Source organism: Cynoglossus semilaevis, chromosome 1, assembly GCF_000523025.1.
Source record: "Cynoglossus semilaevis isolate Cse_v1.0 chromosome 1, Cse_v1.0, whole genome shotgun sequence".
Classification (NCBI taxonomy): Eukaryota; Metazoa; Chordata; class Actinopteri; order Pleuronectiformes; family Cynoglossidae; genus Cynoglossus; species Cynoglossus semilaevis.
Window position 1 is genome coordinate 10,649,219 of NC_024307.1, and position 21,881 is coordinate 10,671,099.

The 21,881-nt window shown below is 38.5% G+C and overlaps 1 protein-coding gene and 1 long non-coding RNA gene across 6 annotated transcripts in view; one reads left to right on the forward strand and one right to left on the reverse strand.

Annotated features, from left to right (window-relative positions):
- The window catches only part of stxbp6 (syntaxin binding protein 6 (amisyn)), an 83,487-nt gene that overhangs the window by 27,058 nt on the left and 34,548 nt on the right, over positions 1-21,881 (forward strand). For 3 of the 5 annotated variants that reach the window (XM_025060953.1, XM_025060988.1, XM_008310109.3), the window contains exons 3-5: positions 3,276-3,406; positions 3,698-3,863; positions 11,163-11,320. In XM_025060953.1, coding sequence (XP_024916721.1) covers positions 3,276-3,406; positions 3,698-3,863; positions 11,163-11,320 — 455 coding nt within the window. Of the gene's footprint in view, positions 1-3,275; positions 3,407-3,697; positions 3,864-11,162; positions 11,321-13,517; positions 13,630-15,600; positions 19,504-21,881 lie in introns of those variants that run through there. The other 2 variants (XM_008310134.3, XM_008310142.3) reach the window with 2 other exon arrangements.
- LOC112487876 (uncharacterized) lies at positions 13,758-14,203 on the reverse strand. The gene is made up of 2 exons (XR_003051376.1): positions 14,071-14,203; positions 13,758-14,035 (listed from the first exon to the last, which is right to left on the reverse strand). It is a non-coding gene; the product is annotated as an uncharacterized LOC112487876 (long non-coding RNA).

Genomic DNA, 21,881 nt, shown 5'->3' on the forward strand with positions numbered 1-21,881 from the left:
ATATTTTTCCTTTTCACCAGCAGAACTTCATATTTTGGTTGGTCAGTAAATGTCCAAAGGAAACACCCTACTTCCCTGCAAACAGTTGCTCATTATCTGGTGTGATCATTTGTTATGCTACTCTAGAATTTCATATTTTAATCTGGTATGTTGATATTCACCGTATTCTCTTCAGGATTGTTTTTGTGTAACAAAGGAGAGGAGTCCTTTACATTTTCATATTTTTCATCTCTTTTAATGGTGATCTCAAGTTTCTGATACATCGCATAGTTTTGTTGCAAATGTTGTTAATTCACCCACGGTTGACTTTTTTTGTAAACACCTGCTTGGTATTCTTTGAGCTGCCATTCTGCCACCTATGTGTGGCAGATCTCCATACAGACAAAATCCTAAGCACTTCCAAAAGAAGGAAGAAAACACTGTACACTTCTAGTGGCATTTGAAAACCAAACCAAAACTGAAAGGATTACTTTAGTGAAAAAACTAAATCACAAATGTATTCTTCTAGGTCTTCTGTATTTAAATGGTATAATTATATTATAGAACTTTGACTTGAGAATATTCAATTAGTGCTGTCAGCAATATGCTGGGGCCAGATTTGATCTTAGCCAAGCAAAACATGTGACTGAATCATTGGATGAAATGACAGGATGACACTGTGATAGATCATGAGAAAGGAGGAGGACAGGAATCTCAGCATGACCTTCTTCTGACCGAAGGTTCTCTTAGAACAATGGCCTTGGCAGCTCCAGCTCACTGACACGGGAGATTTCTTGGGCTTTACTGCAGTATATTCATGTTTAGTGGTTATTTTGGTTCATCTTCATTGGACTTATCAATTTAGTCTGTCACTGGTCATTATTACAGTATGTTTTCAGTTATCCATCTATTCATCTTTAACAATGGAAGCACTGTGAACTCTGACTGTGAATGAGGATCTCTCAGGATTTCACCAGCTCAAACAAAAAGCTGAGTTTACCTTTACTCGTGATATCAGCAGAATGTCAATATGCAGCAGCAGTAGAAGAACAACAACTTCTTTTTTGTCACTATTACTTTTTACAGGTTGGTTCTCTCATGAATAAGGTTTTTTTGTGTGGTAAATCAACTCAAGGTTTGTTTCCACATATTTAACATTTTTACAGGGCCATCCTTGAATGCTGTGTCTACAAAGCCTCCCCCCCAACACACACTTTCATTCTATTTAATCTTCTCAGACAAGGTTAGAGTTTAAAACAGTTGAATGTGAAGTTGATTTTGGCACAAAGGTGTCACACACTTTGAAGCACACACTTTAGCTCTGCTTATATGACCTTTTTTCTCAAAGTATGTATGTGAGCCCAGAAGTAGATTCATTTTAATGGGCCACAGTTTGCTCCCCTCTTACTGTTGTTGTTTAATTAAACTAATAACACAGTAAAAGGTATAGCTTTTGCGTTATTAAGATGAGGCTCACCGGAGAATCATGTGTTTTGATAATTAATATTCAAACAAGGCTTTGTGTTCAAACGAACACAGTGTCAATGCTTATTATTCATGTGTTTCATCTGTGGTGTTGAACATTGTGTGCCATGTTCAAAATTCTCAGTTGTAGGTAAATTATACTGCCTGTAAATGACTACGGTTCAATGGAGAAGATGAATCATTAGTACGATCTAAGACTTTATTGATGCTTGTATATGTATATATAGTACCAAACCATGGTACTGTAGAATGGTAGGACTGTGTACGGTACTGTACATGAGATGTGTTGAATACTTCCTTAATTTTTCGACATTATAGTACAGTACATTAATTATTATTGGCAGAATAGGAGGATTATAAAAACACCTCAAATTCTTATTCTTAGGCAATGCAGCCCAATAGTCTGCATAATGTTCTTTTTTCAATTCTCACTGTTCGAGCGTTGTTCTTTTATCTGTAGGCTTCAAACCATCACTTATCTGAAATGAGCAATGAAGAACTATATAAGCAGATATTCTTGAACATGAATACTGATTATGTAAAAATATCAATCTGTATAAGGTGTTTTTTGTTTAGTTTAAACATTAGGTAACATTGGCCATACCTTTTTTTTTAAAAAATCGTATCAAACCCATAGACAGGAAACTTTTTTTTTTTTTTTAATCGTATCAAACCCATAGACAGGAAGGGTGGCCGCCAACAAGACATCGATGTGTTTTTGTAGAGCCAAGAGAAGCAGCAGTGAAAGTGACCTGATCACTTCCTTTCTTCTCTAATGATGACACAGTAGCAGCTCAGCAAAGTTGAGGTCCTCCACTGAGGTTAAAAAAGCAACAAGGGAGCTAGTTACCCCTCCAGATGGACAAGAGTTTCTGTATTCAGCTGCACACCAGCAGCTGTGAGCTGTGTCGATCTTCAAACGTAGCGGAGCATGAATATCCCTGTGTGGTCAAGACGAGGACAAAAATAACGAGGTGGTCAGAGTTTAACCGCGGCCGGGTGATATGGACAAACTCTCTCAAAGCTCATCAACCTGACATTGGCCAATAAATGTAATGGAAAATCAGGTGCACGCAAAACAAATGCACGGTGCATTTCCACAGCTTGACGCTGTGTTCACTTTTCTTTTCTTCCATTTGCTTCAAGCCAATACCTCCATCCTTGATTCTGTAATTTCTCACTCACTCACTTAGTTTTACCCATCTGTGCAGTGGAAGAAATGCATCATCCTCATGAAGATTACTTAGTTTTACCCATCTGTGCAGTGGAATACATCATCCTCACAAGCTCAGTCCAGGGCTGTTTCAATGAACTCAAGGAGACGGACTTGACCGTGAAACATGAACATGTGCAGTCTTTCACAACTTATCTGTAGGAAAATGGTCTAAACAAAAAGAGAACTGTGTTGTTTGTTTTGATGTATGTATTGAGTAAATGAAGTACGTTTTGGTTAGAATGTTAATGATGTCAAAACATTTGGTAAAGGGCTCGTCATTTTTTAAAGCGCTGGCTGAGGCTGTGTCTCCTCTTGAGAAAATTCTATCATGCTCAACATTGCTGTTGGCTCCAACATTGAATTGTCAGTTTACAGTTCTTGTTGTTTTGTCCTCCTGCATGGATATTTTTTGTGTTTGTGATTCCACTCTTGTCTGTCTTGTAACCTGAACTCTTCACTCTTCTTGTGAGCACAATTGTCTAAAAACGTTGTGAAATATGCTCACGAGTCCTACCCTTAAGAAATGTAATCTTGATTATTAGTTTAGCGGTCATATGATATGATTATTTATCATCTTTTTTTTTTATTTCCACAGTGACAAATAAGAAACCTTTCCACTTGTCCATCACTAAGGTGAAGCAATTTCAAGGGTTGTCCTCCTTTGTTAAACGATCACAGTGGACTATTGACCAGCTACGACAGATCAACGGCATTGACTCCATCAAGGTACGTAGCCTGAACATCACAAATGTTATGTCGCAATATGAAGAAATATAATGTTGCATATTTGAGGCCCGAGGGGTTGTGAGTGTGTGTGAAGTGTAAAGACTTAAAGGCTCGTGATAATAACACATTTTGCTGGACATTTTATTGACTCACAAATTATTGCCAATAAACTAGAATATTGTCAATATTATTGTAAGACCAAACTGACTACTGATGTAAGAACTAGACACTTACTATCATTTACTAAATGTACTTAAAATTAAACACAATTTTATCAACTGTTGTTCCAAGGACTGCCCAGAGTTCGACCTATTGTTCGATAACGCCTTTGACCAGTGGGTTGCAAGCTCGGCTGGAGAGAAGTGCACCTTCATACAGATCCTTCACCACACCTGCCAGCGCTACTGCTCAGCACGAAAACCCGAGTTCATCAACTGTCAGTCTAAACTGCTGGGGGGTAAGACAGTTCATCAAAGCTCTCCCAGCCCACCTTGTTTAATAGTTTTGTGTCAGAACACGGTGTCTCTGTGACGGTAGAGTCACTGCTGTCGCCCTGTGCTGTAACTCCGTCTGAATCTGATTATGTACGAGGCCAACCAGCACCTGTCGAGCATTTAAATGCATGGTTATCCCTCGAAATCGCAGCAGCTGTTAAGCTGTCTGCAGCATCTGAGGTCAAAGAGGATGTCGAACAAAATTTGACTCCAAACGTCAGACACAGATCGACTGCTTTTACAGCACATGTAAACAGAGCACTGGCTAACACTGTTCCCTAAGTGATGTGATGCTAATTCATTAGACTTAATGCATGCCAGTGTGAGGCTCACTTCCATCCCTCAGAACAATATTAAAGATCCTTAACAGTCCCCTGATGTTTGTCTGGCATTGATATAAACACTGAGACTCTGGATGCTCAATTACACACTAACGTCTTCCTCTGAGAACAGCATTTATTTCAATGCCCAACCAGTAAACAGGGACGTGCTCAAACAGGCTGAAGGCAAATCAGCTCCCAGACATTTAGGTAATAAAATGTCCTTTTTTTCTACAGTGCAACCTGGCAGTGTTTGCAGCATTGAAACTGTTCTTGATCACATATTGATCTGTGTCCCCCGAAGCCTTGAGTTTGAGCACCTTTAGCACATTTAACCTCCTTCATTATTCATGGAACTGTTAATGGAAACATCACAACCACCTGCAGCTTTTCCATCTGCACCACCACATCTTCACCAGAAGTAGAAAGGTTTTTACGGCATTAGTCAGAAATACCAGAAGTAACCATATAAAATGTTCTGTTGTGTTTCTTGGATAAGGCCTAACATTTGAAATATTTTAGCAAATGTAAAAAAAACAACTAAACTTAATGTATTTGAATAACACACTGTTTATTCTCCAATTTTCCTTATATGTCCTGGTAATGAAGCCCCTCGTTGTCTTGACCTCACTCCCACTCTAACAGATTGTTCACGTTAATCTCATTTACATGTGTCCCACACTTTCGGGAAGTGTGGGTGGGAAGGCAGTGGTGTCCCAGAAGGCATTGAACTTGTGGTTATTAGAGTGGGATGATCTATGGAGAATCATGTGCATATCCACCCCACTGTTCTTTAAGATCTCAAAATTACAGATGATATTATGATCATATTTTCACCTGCACAGAATCTAAGAAGTATTGTGAGAAACTATTATTATTTGGCAAATATTTTATTTGGCATTATTTGATTAATGCAACTCTACGCCTTTCCCAGAGTTGTTTTTACTTAGATTAAATTCACTAAATCCTGGCCAATCCTGGCTAATCCTGTTTAGTTATCGATCCGGTTGTTGACTTGTTTCTAAAATTAGTCTCTTCGTTGTTGGCGACATTTTGTCACAGGATGTACGGAGAGTATGTCAGGCTGCTGCGGACTCTGTCTTCTCCAGTTTAAGTCTCACACCAGTGCAAAACAAAACTTATGACGCTGCTCAGGTGTGGGACCATAACTGTGGGAGACTCAACACTTATCTGCAACATTGGCCTGGCTGATAGTCTGCACACAGAGGGAACATATGAGGCTGTGCAGCAAATACACAAGATGGCTTATTGACATCTGTTTTTATGAGTCCTCTTTTGTTTAATGCAGACACTTTATAAGAAATAAATGTTGCACATTATGGTTGCAAAATACATCTGTACATGTAACCAAATCCAAATCACAATCTGTTTTTGAAAAAAAATTTCATATAGAAAGTTTAATGGAGACTCTGTTTTTTTACTTACGCATTTATGAAAACAACAATTTTACTCAAAAGTCAATCACCATCCTATTTGAAAAAAAAACTTTGTAAATGGACTTAACTCAACCCTTGTGATTATTAATGAATTATAAAATGAATAACTGATTTATTTTATTAACAAATACAAAACAATGAATAATAGAAATATTTGACAATAGTTAAACTTGACCATAACTTTGAAAATGTTCTCGTCACAGAAGACCAAGCTCTAGATTCAGTCATTTTCCGTTGCAAGGTCGTTATGAACAGAATGCGGAAAGAATTTGTCTCACACCACGGTCGTCTCCTGAGACAAGGTAAGCCAGTGGAGTCAAAAACAAAAGTTTTGTTAATTTAACGTGTTGTTTTAGGTATAGACATCCCATATGAACAAAGAAATCCATTTGTCTTAGCCAATTAAATGTGTCATTAAATAATAAAAATACCAATTTTACACTTACATGTCATGGTCGGTGTGTTGCGGTGCCATCATGAATTAATTTCATTGTCAAACTCACCCATCAAAGTCAGTGGGCGACCGATGATGTATTTATTTAATGTTGACACTTTCAGTCATCCATCGTAGTTTGTTTATTATACTGACAGTTTTCCTAAAATTGAATTCTTTAAAAACAAGACAATATATTATCATGCCTATAGTATTTCAGTGTATCGCAATATGTTATGGCAATATACTCCTGCCAATACACACCCCTACGTGTTTCCTGCAAAATAATTTAAAAAAAATCTCTAAACTGCTGACTTAAGACTGCGTTTATAAATTTCCAGCTCCCAGGTGATGTGGGAAACCCTGTCGTTTCTTTCCTCTAGTTCAACATTTAAACAGGTTTAGCAAACACAGGTCACAGTTTTACTTATCTGAGTTATCGCTGTGGTGGTTCGGTGCAATAAGTTCCCTCTCCGCGTTCCTCACTGTTGGAGCAGAGTGAGAAATGTTTTGTGGACATTTACTGCATTTTTATGGACAAGGACATTGCAGTGATTCATCAACTCCCTAACTGCTCTACGGCTCTCTGACAGAAAAAAAAAAGTCCTACTAAACGTTAGAGTAGAGAGTAGAGTAGGGCTTTATTCATCCCCCTTGGGGGAAACATACTAGTACAGTAGGCAGTGCAGAAAAAGAGAGAAGAGGAGTTAACACAATAAATAGAGTAAAAAGTACTAAAAAAGCAAAGAGCACTCAAGAGTTAGTCATCATCTAATGATGACAGTGCATGCAGTGCAGTGCATGACCCTAATGTAATCAGCTGTTTAATTTTACCAAGTGGAGGCCAGTCATAAAAACTGAATAGCTTATCTATGTCATCAGTTCAAAACATTAGGACTAAATGTTCCTTGTTTGTACCTATGGTGTTTATCAAGAGGGTGGTGGTGTCACTCAGGTGCTCCTTGTCCACATTTTGCATTCGGGCGGATTCTTCCTCTGCCAATTCCTAGAAATGTTTTGTTTGTTAACAAAACATTATTATGCATTTATTATGTTTCTGAAGTCCATGACTAATGTGTATTAATGTTGTACTTATGTGTAAAATATTGAAATACGATAAACCTAGTTTAATTTATTTTGACATTACTACATACTCTTGGAGAAAACAATCTGTATGATGTCATCAACATGGCAAGGCCTAAACTCAGAATTTGACTCCTGTGGACAGTGTCTACTTAATTGTTTCATGTTGCATGGCATCTGTAATATTATTTTGGACACATATGTAAGAAATAGTTTTTGACATGTCACACTAGTTATGTTATTAACTGTTAATGCCATACTATTCTTTATTGTACTGTATAAGAATAGTGGAAAAGTGAGTGTTTGAGTAGCAACACTACATAGATGGAAAGAAATGTATTTGGATGGAAGACCGAGGAGTAATAATAGATAGTGTTCAGCCCTGCCGTGGGGTAAATGACCTTCCTGCTTGAACCTTTACTGTATCTGTACTATGCTTCACTGGATAATGTCAAGATTTGCATTAATTAAAGTGCAGTGGGTCTAGCTGGGGCAGAAGAGACACAGCTGTACCTGGAGGCCATTATGGCAACACCAACCTGTTAGTTATACTGTATGTAATCCATCTGGATGTGAGTAACAGTAGTAGCACAGGGATTTTAAAACAACCTGCTTCTTCACTCTTTGAGTTGGACGTGCACATATCTACAATCAAGTGATTTCAGTAGAACAAGAACATAGACTGAGAAAAGAATGTTCTGGTCAAAAGAAACAGCAATGCATGTTTCTTTGACTGAGCACCAGGGCCCCTAAAGCCCTCGGGCAATCTCTGGATAATAAGGAGAACCTTTGATAGAAGTGGTTGAAGAACAGATAAGTATGTGAAAAAAAACTGTAAGCCCTTCACTCCCTTAAAACACCCACACGCACATAACTCTGCACAGAATCACTCTTCCACAGAGAAGATACAACAGTGTAGAATCTTAGGGGGAAGCTGTAAGAGAGGCTTCAATATTCAACTCTGTGTTGTACAGTCCTGAAGAACTGGAGCAATTCTTGGAAGAGGAAGTCTTGTCTTTGATCCTTTCCCTTCCTTTTTGTGTTTTGTCTACAGTTTCTGATTTTGGTTCCTCAAAAACAACTTCACATTTCTGTTCATTCTCAATTGTTAACTCAACCCTGGCTTACGTCTACGGCAACAAAATTCCTTCTGCATTTTCCAAAGAGGTGTGTCGGGAACATACAAGGCTCATCTTTGCACTGTTATTATCGGCTGTTCTCAATCAGCAATGCAATTTGATAAAATAGTTTTGGAAAAACATTTTCATTTTTTAAGGGTGTGATCAATTAAATATACCCAGGTTCTGTTGGGTGTCAGCTGGGTGTTTGGTATCTGTGATGCTCCCATAACAGACAGCACACACCCTGAACACCATAAAGTCATGAAAGATAAATAAATGGATGAACGCTTTTGGCCTCCTGTTGGGTTCAGAAGAAATGTCACACCCCTTAACAAGGAATTTGGTTCAGTATTTTGAGGATATTGTTAAAGGTCACCACACAGTTAGTTTTCCCCAACTTGATTCATGAGTTTTCATGCATTTTTAATTCTAATGGCATTGAAAACGTACAAACAATGATAGAGGTAAACAAAAGGGGGGAGAGAGAGAGAGAGAGCAAGAGAGGTGGTAGGATGGGGAAAATAGCTCCAAACGTCAACTTCATTATAATGCAGACTGTATTGGCACTGGTGACTAGCCACCTAATGTGGCACAATAAAAATTGTTGTTCCCACTAACGACAGGAAGTGGCTGATAGACTCCGAGTTTAAGGTCGGAGTCACTAGAGCCTAGAGTTGAAAACACAGTAATAGCAACATGAAGTACACCTACACACTTCATTCAGCTCTCACAGAGGAACATTATGAGCTTTTCTCCACAATGTCTCCACCTTGCCTTTTCTTAAAATACAGTCTCCACTGGGGGAGCCCACGCGGCGGCCTTTTGCTGCTCTGACAGTGAAGAACTGCGCCAGAGAAAAGGAGAACTCTGCTCTGATTGAATGGTGTGGAGAGGCTGAGAGGGTTGGGGTTATTTTGAGGATGATGGGAGTATTACTCCCAGAGTTACCCGGCAGGAAGACAGGATTAAGAGGAATCTGTCTGAAGGCGAAGAGGTCTTACACTTTCCAGTGAAGTCATAAAGCCAGGATGAGAAATTGTTTATTCTTCCAGACAGAAGCAGAGTCCAGGAGTCTTTTATTCTTGTCCTTTACCGTCAGTGGAGCAGTATCAGGTGCTACAGTTCAGAGACCAGGAAATTAATACTACATTTAAGTACCCATGTAGTACTAGCACAATATTACACAGTGTCTGATTTCAGTTCTGCGCAAATGAAAAAGAAGTCCCAACAGGTTAGACTTACTTCACCGCTGGCCCAGATGTGTTTGTAATGTGTGATACGCTCCCACACCTGTGGGCCATTCACTGTAATCTGGAAAATTGGCTGCTGCGAGATCCTGTATACACGTGTTTCCATTTTCCCGTGTGTGCATTGGTATGAAAATCTATCCATCCATCTGTTAATATATTGCACAGTGCTCACAACATACATTGCTTGGCTTATTGCTATGGGACATTCTCTGACTGAACTCTAGTCTAGATTTGTCAGGTCTTAAAACAGGTCGATCCTGGCTCTGCCTCTTCCTTCTTTTCTAAACCAGTTACTGTATGTTTAATGAAATTGGCTTCACTGCCACGTGCTTTTTTTGATATTTTTTTACTTTAGCTTAGTGAGACTGTGTTATTATGAACAATCAGTTTTTGCAAATGGTGCATGAACAAAGCAGACCCTAAAAGACCAGAATGTTGAAGATCAGCTTTGCAGTAATTGTTCTTATTTTATTTTATCACTTGAAAAAGATCACTTTGATCCCCAGAGCCTTTTCATTTGAGATCAATCATCTAAATGACTGTTCCTATTGTGTGGGCTGATCCTGACCCTCCCTCAGCACTTAGTACTACTTTTTTGGGTTTTTATCAGAAGCAGGTATTTCTTAGGATGCCACTTAGTCAACTTTTCATTAAGATGGAATGTAAGGAGATATCAGCACCTCTGTGAAATGCCAGCCTTTCACTTAAAGAACATAGGTAGGGAAGAATTCTATCCACTGGATAAATTAAGCATGGCAGGAACTGCAACAACTACTCTGCACTGGATAAATTAAGCATGGCAGGAACCGCAACAACTACTCTGTAGTTCCAAATGATTTTTCCATACTTTCTTTAAAAACAATAAGAAAATGTTCTCAAGATTCTCAGATGGAGAAAATTTACATAAATGACAGATTGTACCTTCTTTAAAACAATTCTACTGTATTGCCAAGCAAACTAAATGGACCAGAAGAATTGCTCTTCCTAGTCTAGCTGTTAGCATAGTTCACATCGGCAGCCCTCCCAACACGCAGTAGATTAATGGCTTGTCAGAACAAACATCCGCAGGGCTGCCACTGCTATCTAAAGATGTGCTCTCTGTCTTCTAGTCACTGCTAGGTTTTTTTCTTTGCTATGGCTGCCTGTAAAGCCAAGCACACATTCTCTCTGTAACACTTTAGTTAGTAAAGGAGACTATTGCCACAGGATGTCAACAGAAAGTATATCCTTCCTACAAAGAGACATCAATTTGTTGTCCCCTGTTTGTCCCGTTGTGTCCTTTTGCCTTTTAAAAGGTTAATTTCACTTGCTCTTCTCTCTTGAGGTAAATCAGCTTTGAAGAAAAGTCATTATCAACCTTCCCTGGCTGCGGTGGATGGGAAGACATTTTCTTTTTCTTGTTTCAGTCATCTAACTGTTAACACAGGCTCTCAAGGTCACTGATTGGACTTCACAACTACGGTCAGAGGCTAATTTATTACCAAATGAATGACAGTCTTCTCTCCCCCTTTTTTTTCTTTTCTCTTTTATGCTCCTCACCTCACTTTTCTCCTCTACCCCTCCACCCTGCCTCCTTCACTCTTTAACGTCTTCTGAAGGTAACAGTATACTTCACTCAGCTGCTGACAGTGTGACCAGTGCTGTACAGAAGGCCAGTCAGGCTCTGAATGAACGTGGCGAGCGGTTAGGCCGGACCGAGGAGAGGACCGCCGACATGATGAACAGCGCAGAGCAGTTTGCCGTCACCGCACACAAGGTGAGACGATACGTACAGGCAGAGCTGAGCTACCAGGTTTAACACACCCTGTTTAATCATTTTAACTTTGTGTCTCTTAGTTGTTAGACTTTTTAAAAATGACATTAAAAACTTCCATTTGTAACATATACTTGGGGATTCTTTAAGCAAAGGAAAGATAAATAAAAACTTTTACTATTCTTACCCCCCCAAAAAACCCAACACAACAAAAACCTTTTGAATTGCATTTAAAAAAGTACTTCTGTATTTTCTAACCACACTCTCAGGTCATCCTGTAGATGTCTGAATCCCTGACTCCCTCAGTTTTTTTTTTTTTTTGTCATCCAGTCAAACAACCAATAACTGATAAGTCACATTTCTATGTTACGTGACAATAAATTATCCAAAGTGCTAGTAAATGCTCCTATCTGATTACATTGTGGTTCATTGTGCAAAGCAAGCAGAGAGTCGAAAGGTCAGTCACATTGAGTCTGTTGTTTCTGGACCTTGTTAACATATCATATCAGCAGTCTTTGGGACCCTCAGTTATAAACACTGCTTGTCGACATACAGTAAATTCCGACTAAATGCCAAGACTGACAACTTGGTGGACTAACCCCATGTGTACCCAGTGAGTGCTCTGTGAACAGTTACTTATTTGGAGTGTGCTGCAGAAATACTTTTTAAAATAGTTCGTCTAAGAGAAAAAGTGATATTTGTAGTGTTTTTTAATGTTCAGAACCCCATCCTGTGCAAACATTTCCTCAAATTTTAAACCCCAGCAGATCAAAGTTTTCTTTAAGTACTAGTTTCCTCAGCAACTCCAACCTCTCAGCAGCCGTCCTCTGTGCTCTGGGAAGATAACTCTTCTTAATTAGTGTATGTTAATTCTTTCACCAGTGACTTCTTTGTAGTGCTTTGGTGTTAAATCTACCTTCTGTCCAATAAATACATATTGTATTTCAGTATAAAAAACAACATAATGCATAATCAGGTTTATTTACCATAAAACTACTTTTTAATTTATTAACTAAGCCTGCAGTAAATATGGCTATAAAGTGTACCTTTATAGTTCCATCTACCTATTGTTTTCCAGCTGAGACACATCCCTCACTGTCAGACACATGCTCATAAAACCAGGGTGTTACTGATGCACAGTAGTGAAGCCATTCAATCCCCGCTGAAATGACTGCTCTGAATGATCTATGGTGCCTCAGCAGTGATGGTGGGATAATTGAAAGACATTTGAAAAGCTCTGCATGCTCCTCTTACGCTGCTCACATATGAGCTTCCCCACTGTGATGAATCACAGAAACTCTGAAAGGCAGAGAAGTATGGCTTAGCTGTGCTGTTTGCATGAGAAAATGACTGCAAAGCCCCCTGCAAAGAATTAGTCATTTAATCTATTTCTCATTCTGTTTGGCTGCCATTTACTTTCATTATATATATATTTTTTTATTTCTTTAGTGCAACTCATTATTTATGCTGCATGATATAAACAGGACGATCTAGTGCTGCTTGGTTTCACTGGTTGTGCTGCATGACTGTTAGGATAAGTTAGTCTCCTAACTGTTCCAGTGATGTGTCTGTTCTTCACATGGCCTTCTGCGTGCACTGATAAAAAATGATAAGCAGTTGTCTGCAGCATCTTGACAAGGTCACCTTGGCAGTTTTTTTTTGCTCCTGCAAGTCAGTATCAGTGTCTTACTGCATGTCAGCAAGTGATTTAGTTCAAGTCCCCTTTGATCAGAGCCACTCATGCCTGCATGCTGCTCTGCTGCCCCCATTCGATCAATCTCTGCACTTGTTTTTTCCTCATCTCTTCCAGCAGCGCCCCCTGTTCTGTCTCTGGTGTCTGTGCCATCTTACTGTCTTTAAACCCTAGAGCTGTCTGTCGTACTGGTGGACCTGGTCATTTCTCTAATGAACAGCTGTGTCCATTAAAACTCTTGTCAATGAGATGAGTGGACCTGTCGTTGTCTGTACCACGCTGAACCCTTTGTTTTTTGCTCACCAAAGTAGTTAATGGTCTTTCCTAACAGTTTCTAATCCATTGTGGATAAACAGTTGAAGTTTGTCCTTTCCTTTTCATTCCACACACTGGACTTTGGACGGTCTCCGTCTTGATGCTGATGATTTTAATTTATTGTTACACACTTTGTCAATGACCCAAGCATTTTATCTTGCAACCCCCCGCCCCAACCTTGTTTTTCTACAGCTTGCCATGAAGCACAAGTGTTAGACCACTGCCAATCCCAACTAGGCTGGGGGGTGCCATCAGTCGCCAGTTGCTGTACAGGAGGATGCCAGATTTTATTCTTGTTTTTTTTTTAAAAAATATTTCTGTTTTTTTAACAGTGTTAACATTTTAATGTTTTGGGATCATAGTATTTGGATTTTCTGAGGGTGATGCGTCAAACTGAGGTGTCTGGTTTTCTGAAAGCCATGGCTGTGTACGACAGACACTCACACACGTGTCCCACATACGGTCAAGTCCTTGTTCAACAACACAGTAGACAAAATACACCTTCCTACAAATCATGTTTACATTTTCTTTAAACATGATTATTTTATTTAAACATTCTAGGGATCATCTCTTCAGTTCAAAATATCTGCTTCTGGTTGAGGTCCTTATCCAACTGGGGGCTAAGCCTTAAAGAAATCGTAAATCTTACAACAGTGGTTAGCTGGAATTGTTTTTGGTTCTCTAGAATTATAGAACTGATGATCTGAAACCTGTACAACTGTAGAACAACAACTTGATCTGAAACCTGTACAACTGTAGAACTCAAAGTACTCTACATTTTAGACTGTGTCATTTTTATTCACCAAAGAAAACGTTTTAACTTTCTTGCCAACAGCAAAACACAATACTGTGGCCTCTGCTGGATGCATGGGGTAACTACTTCTGGCAGTCAAACACTTGTTCTCATCATTCTATTGGAATAGTTTATTCTAATAAAGAACAGATACTCCAGTTAGGGGTGAGGATTTTATTATGAGCCATGTAATGTTTCTACATTCAGGTTTGTGACTGTGACAAATCCTCTCACATGGGTCCTGGGTCTGATTTACGATTGTGTATCACTGCTTCAGATAGATAGTACGTATAAATACTAAGATGTAGCCCAGAATTCCAGTATATTTTGTCATCTATTAAATAAATCAAAGTATGTTTTTTTATTTAATCTGATTTTTTTTTCTTCATTCCAACTTTGAACTTTTTGAGTTTCAAGTTACGTCCATAATTGAAAAATATATGAAACCAGTATTACCTAAGACAATATTAACTTCTACACAAATCCAGTCTGAATAGTTTTTTGGTTTAGTTCCTCATTGAAGCATCTCACTGTACCCTCCGTCTTGTCTGTTGTTATGAAACAACCAAAACATGGAATACAGTTGCCACTGTTTCTCAAAGCGTACTTGAACTCATTTTTAAGGTTGAGCCTTTGTCATTACAACAATATTAAATATATAGAAACGGTATATAAAATGTTGGAAAGTTTCAGCTTTCGAATTGTAAAAAGCTCAACATGTGAGTCATCCAATACTATTATCTCAGTCCCATAGTGGTAGTGGGATTCAACACATTTAGCAGCCATTCCTAGTGCTTTTTTGTATTGGAGTTTGTGTGTGATAATAATCATATTCACGATATGTGTAATAAACAGAAACAGGACAAAGTGTCCTCTGTAACAGCAGCGGTGTGTCGTGGTTTATTTTTGCGCTGGCCTCACACTGCCTGTACCTTAGACTTACTCACTGGTAAGAAATCACCTTTAAATATTTAACTTCACTCTTTTTTATATTTTGGATTTTATAATTGATGACGTTAATGATACGCTGACGACCTTATCTTGCAAAGTAACGTTGAGTTCTGAATAGTGTTACAGTGGCCTCATTTTTCGTGTGCTTTTATTCCTCTATCTCACACTTTGGATGTTTTTTGTTTTAATAAAAAATATATATGTGCCAAAATAATCATATTCCTGTCATTTTTGTAAATGTAGAACTTGTCGGGTTAACTTATATAATAACAACAATAAATGACAATATGAACAAAATGAGTTGATGTTGGTCAACTAATAAAAAAGGTTGATAATGCGTTTATGTGTGTATATATATATATATATATGCATATATTTGTTAATATATATATATACACGTGTTGATGCAAATTCAAACAGCGTGAAAGAGGAGTCCACTTGAACACCTCCCTCCATTTACTGCCACACCATAGCTTCTGTCCTGTTCCATCGACTACAGCGTCATCATGTCCTCCTTTACTGTGTCCATAGATCTTCTTGAGCGTCTCTCGTCAGCCTGGCTGCTGGATCTTCAATATCCTTGTCCTGTGATATACAGTCTCTCGTGTACAGCATCCCAGCTTTGTAGCGTTTCCTAATTAAACTCCAAATTCCCCAACTGTTACTGGTCGTTCTACCTGTTCATTTCCAGTCTTGTCAGTCCTGGCCGTTCCTGTAAGAATCTCCATCCCTCTTGACACTCAGCTCCAGATTCTGAACCCATCTTCACTTCTTCTCTTTCTTTCTTCTGTGCTATTGGTTGGTCCAAATAGTTTAAACCTTGATATTTACACCCATTTATGTAAGACCAGTCCATTTCCTGATATTATTACCTAGTGTCTGTCCTCTACTGACTTCATTTTTGCAAAAGATGCACATATAATTTGGAGTTTTTTTGTTTTGTTTTTTTACTTTTCTGTTCATTTTCTATTTTTCTCCTTCAGTCTTCTCTGGTAAAAGTAAATACTGACCCCATGTGGTGTAATTTAGAGACACTACTTCTTTTATTGTAATATATCATCTTTATTATATGGAAAAAAAATAATTCAAACATTCTGCATGCAGTCTGTGCAGCAGGTAAATGATAAATGCTATTATCACAGAGACAGAGTTAATCCTCCTTTTACTGTTTCTTAACAAAATGACTGCCATGAGCAAAATGTGGTTCCTTCTAGGATAGCTCTTTTATGCAGTATCCAATCATAAATCATTTTAAGTAGCTTTTTTTATTTTCATTTTATGGGTTGACATCCAATACAAATGCTTTCATAAGAAAAAACGGAAAACAAGACAATGTTGTCTCCAAAACATTCTAAAATACTTGATTTTTATACATGTATTTTTTTTTCTGGCCACAGTTATGACCAAAACCATCCAGAAATCACAGAGGATTAAACATGCTTTCTAAAATACATTATTATAATAATAAGAACCATTTACTGGTGTGATTTTTAAGATTTTGATAAATAATTGAACTGATTGGATTTTTACTTGAGTAGCCAATCATTTGTTTTCATAAAATTCATGATACATTTTGAGACATCTTTTGATAGTGTGCCCTAGGATTTTTTTATATCTAAAATATGTGTCATGGCTCAGAAAAGGTTGTGAAACACTTATCTACAGTACATTTCTTCCCTCTCTGCCACCTCTGTTACTCTAAGTTTTATTTAATAGCGTGGACAAATGGAGCAGAGCCGTGGTCGTGTGACAGTGCTGATATACATGATCTATAGCATTTAGAGCTGCAGAGGAGGGGAGCGAGTACCTCATAAAAGCTTCTGTGTAGAACTCTGCTACCATTACTCACCCTGCCAACTCCTGTGAATTATATCTTGCTCCTAAAAACCCACCTCATCTTTCAGCTTCCTTCTCCCTTTCTCAGCCAACAGTCGTCTCCTCGGCTCCTTTTTTTCTTCCTCACATGCAGCTTCTATGTATGTCTCTAAACCTGAACATCCTTTATTTGTAAGATTAGGATCCTGTATCTGGAAGCAACTGTCTGACTCCAGCAGATTTTTCGATGCCGCCAGGGGGTGCTCTTGTACCAGAGCAGAAAACAAAGACCAACACCCTCAGCTTTACTGCTTAGTGGTGTATTGATTAGCGGAGCTGGTTATTAGGCTGTAATTTTGTTGTAATGTAAACATTGATCGGCAGTTGAAGGCATGAGTTAAGGGCTGAATGAACACTGTTCAATATCAGTAATTGGGACAGTGAATGTTCTGGCAGAGACCCCAAGTTCAGTGGGACAAGCACCAGCATGCAGCTAAGCTAACAAGCTACAAGCCTACAGGCAAATGACAGCCATTATTGTCAACAATGTAACAGGAAGTACTGACGTAAACATAAAAAATTAAGTCGAAGTAAACATTTATTCTTGTTCATTTGTATTAAGACGTTCAGTTTGAAAGAAACAGGGACAATATTTAAAATAATTTACACAATTTACAACCTGCAGTACATCAACTGACCTACAGTCCATGGACTCTGTAACGGACATTCAGTTTCAAAAAGTTATTTCACAAGATTTATTTTTTCAGTATTTTCAGAGTATTTTTTTACTGCCCTGCATATCAATCAATGCAAAAATCCTTGCATCGATGATTTGTTCAGCCGGGTGTCACCTTGGGAGCTGCACTGAGATTTCCACATGTCCCATAGTCAACGGATGTCATTTTCAAAGAGATTTGTTTTTTTTTCTAACTGTGTCCCCTGCTGGCCAACAGGCCTCAGGGCGACACTTTTTTAATCTGTCGGCTCCGTAGCTCCACAGGAGTAATTACAGCTAACACCCAGTGGTGAGGAGGGTGAATATAGTGAGCCTGCTCCTCTGTTTCTCATTATCACACACAAATCTCTGTAGTTTTCCTCAAAGCTATTACTCAGGAGCAGGGGTGGGGGGGAGTTAGCCTCAATGTCACAGTAGCAGAATATTTCCTCAGGTATGATAGGAAGTCCGAGTAATGTATGTGGACTGCTGTTTGAACAAATTCCATTACCTGAAAGTGTGTTTTTTTAATACATGTAGCCTGGATCAGCTTTACTCTAATGTAGCCATGTGTCTTCTATGAAATATGCAGAGCCATTACTGATATCGAAAATTGCATGAGATTGTCATTTTTTTCTGAACTCATTCATGGAGATAATGATTCCAGCCGCTTTATTATTCAGTGGTTCCAAGGGGATATATATATATGTATATGTATATATATATACAGTATATACTTGCAGTGGAGGCCGTATATGTGCACATGATGTTACCCATATAAATAACCCCCATAATCCTAAATGAAGTCTGGAGAGTCAGCTCAGGTCGACTCACTGGAGCTGCCTGCCGTACCTCCCACACGGCACACTCCACAACTCACTGCACCTTCCCCGTAATAAGGCGCTCCATTGAAGTTGTCACTTGTCCGCCTACGCCTTTGCTCAGCTAGCTCAGCGGTTATCCCACCTTCAAAGGCTTACTCTGCTATTTTCACGAGCTCACGCTCACCTGCAGTCTCTCACGGACGTAGCAGCAGTGTGCTAGTCTTTGTTAGCTTCTGCTTTCCTTTACTGTACAAACGAGAGCTGCGTGTAAATTGTAATTATTCATTAGAATTATGAAAACATGAATGTAAGTCAGGTCAGGAGTGGTGAAGCTCAGGAAGTCACCTCAGCGCCTGCACACAGTGACTTGGCAGATGTGTAGCCATGCCAAGTGCACAACAGCTGCCTGGCTCTAAATCGGGCTGCCCATCCTCCCTGTTCTACCCTCTGCCTTTGAATTCCTGCGGAGTGCAATGTCAGCCATGCTGGAATCATCATTTTTCATCCTCATCTGTGTCTTTATGTGTGTAGCCTTCCCACTCGCTCGTCTCTGCTTGTGTCATTGCTATATTTTCTTCACGTGGAATTGGGTCAGAATCAAAGATGCTACTGTAAACACATTCAGTGATCAGAATAGGAATGTACCACATTTATTCAGCCATGGAAAAAACATCACTGGAAAACTGCATATTTTTCAGTTGAAATGTTTGTCTCAGGTGGAAAATAATGATCTCACTATTATGACAGTTCCTGCAGGACTGGAACTTTTCTGCTGATGGTACCAGGGGAGACGACTATGTTTTAGGATGAATATTTTGCAAATCTAAAATAATCTTGTCAAGCAATTAGTGAAGCACTGAGGGCAGTGGCTCTGCTGCTGTAAGAAGAAAAGCTGAAGAAAAAACTTTTAATAATATACTGGGCCTTTAAATTATTTAATGGAGGAATCATTATATTATTAATGGGCAAAGGACTAAGGTATGGTTAACTTTTACAGGTGTCAGTAACAATTCCCTGTCGTATGAATGCAGGTTGAATACTTATTTAAGATTATAGACTTTTCCAAAAAAAAAAAAAAAAGGCACAGTGCTTACTTTATGTGTGACAAAACATTTAGCTCAGAGTTAAAAGTTAAGTCAAACCATAAAAGTAAAAAGCTTAGCTAAGAAAATGAAACTGTACAATGAATGTCCAAAGAGATAAAACAAACAACAAAAAGGTTAGCAAAAAAGACAAGATAAATTCTTAGGGTAAAAACAATTTGGCCAACGTATCTAAAAGTTGAATCTAAAATTTTTTTCTACATAAATAATAACAAATTGAAGGTTAGCCCAGGCTAGGTAATCGTTAGCCTAAATATCTAGCATAACACTTTTTAAAGCAGTAACTCACATTTGTCTCTTTGTAGAGAAAACTAACAATTATTAAGGTAATTAGACACTTATTTTAACTTTTCCTCTGACAATCAGTTATTTTAGATGAGTTTAAAAGAGTAGGCGTTCCTAATGAAACGGTCATTGAGTTTATGTTTGTGACAGATTTGGGTTTTTTCACAAGTTTTATTGTGTTAAGGGGGAAAAACAACTTATTTTTATCTTAACCTCCAGGGTTTTCAACTTCAGGTGTAAAATTATATCGACCTTCAAACTCAAACTTATAGCAAGAATAGCAATTAACACCACACAGTCGACCATAACAGTTAGCTGTTAGCATCCAGTGTAGAATCAATCCAGCTCTGGGCTCCTTAATAGCCTCGCTTGTTTTGGTTGCGTTGTTAGTCACAGTAGATTCATCAAACATTCTCAACCCTGTTTTACTCGCCTTACACCTACAGTCTAAAATATCTGCGTAGTCTCTAATGTGCAGGCAAATGAGGCACAACTTCATAGCTGATGCTACATCCTCCAGCCTGGTGTAGATGCAGCGTCATTACTTAACTACAGCAGCTCTCACCACTCTGGTCCTTCCAGCTGTGTTAGGATATTGACCTGACTGAGGAAACAGATTGGTTTTAAACAAGTGTGGACAAGCAATCTTTCACTCTTCAGGGAAAACGCAAGGCTCCCACAGGGTTCAAGCTCAGGACATGTACTATATATATATATATACACACGTGTGTGTGTGTATAGGTATATATATATTATATCTATCTATATTTAATGTATATATATACATATACAATGTATATATATACATATACTGTATATCTTACTAATTTATCAGAGGCAGTATAGTTGAGTTTGTAGCAGATTGTTCACATATGCAGTACATGCAACATATGCAGTTACAACATAGCTACAAAATTGTTCACATATGCAGTACATGCAACATACGCAGTTAAAACAGTACAATAGTACAATATCATCCACAGTTTAGATGTATGATACAATGTTAATAAAATGCACACACACAGGAAATCCTTTATTAATACAATAATAATAGGAATACAAGTGGATACTAAAGGATATGTTTGCATATAAAACTCCTTTAGGTTAAACCAATGGTTCACAAAGTGGGGGGTGGAACCCCTTTAGAGCACTTCAGTGCCATTGCAGGGCACACAACAACGCATTACATTTCAACATTTCTTTAATTTGTGCAACAGTGGGAACATTTCCACTGACTTGTTATTTTATCTCCTTTATCTCCAGAAAATACAAAATAACATGCATTCGTGTATATATACTTCCTAAAGGAATTCTTGTAGAATTTTGTTCTTTTTAATCACATTTTATATTGTGGTGTAGTGAATGCATAATTGTCCTTAATGATCTACTCTTAACCCCTTAATGTAAACCTCCTTTAGAAGATTTACATGTTCGGGTGTCTGCTTTATTCCTGTGTAATCTGCACATTCGTTCCTACATTAAACCCCTGACACATCCTCGTGTGTGACTGATTGCAGGTCATAAATCGTCCTTATGAGCTGCACCGTGTGCCTGTTTCCACTGATCTGTGAGCAGAGGAGTCTGTGTTTTATGAGTCTTCAATAGAGTCCATCAAAATGAGGTCACCCGTGGCTTGATTTGAATTTTTATCCTGAATCCTTACCCTGCTTGTCTGAGTCTGTATCATTGACAGTTTTTAAGGGTCGTTTTTGTGCAGTTCTGACCGTATATTCATTGTATACAGTTGACAAGCAGCAGAGATGTGGATCTATTTCTTTGAAGAGTTACGGTTTGGTCACAGGAGGTGTTGATTATAACTGTTTATCAGCAAACTTTCGACGCTTGTTGTGCTGACACCAGGGGGCAGCAATTACACGATTAATTAATCACATTGATTTAGGACTCTCTGCCCCGGGTCAGAGCTCAGTCTTCCTCTGCAGCTCGTCCTCAGCCTTGGTCTCAGGGAGAACATCTTTTTTCAAATTGACACATTCTGCGTCCACGTTAATAGTGTCTAGGCAAGGCGTTCACAAACATGAACATAAGGACGTAAATGATCACCTACAGTAT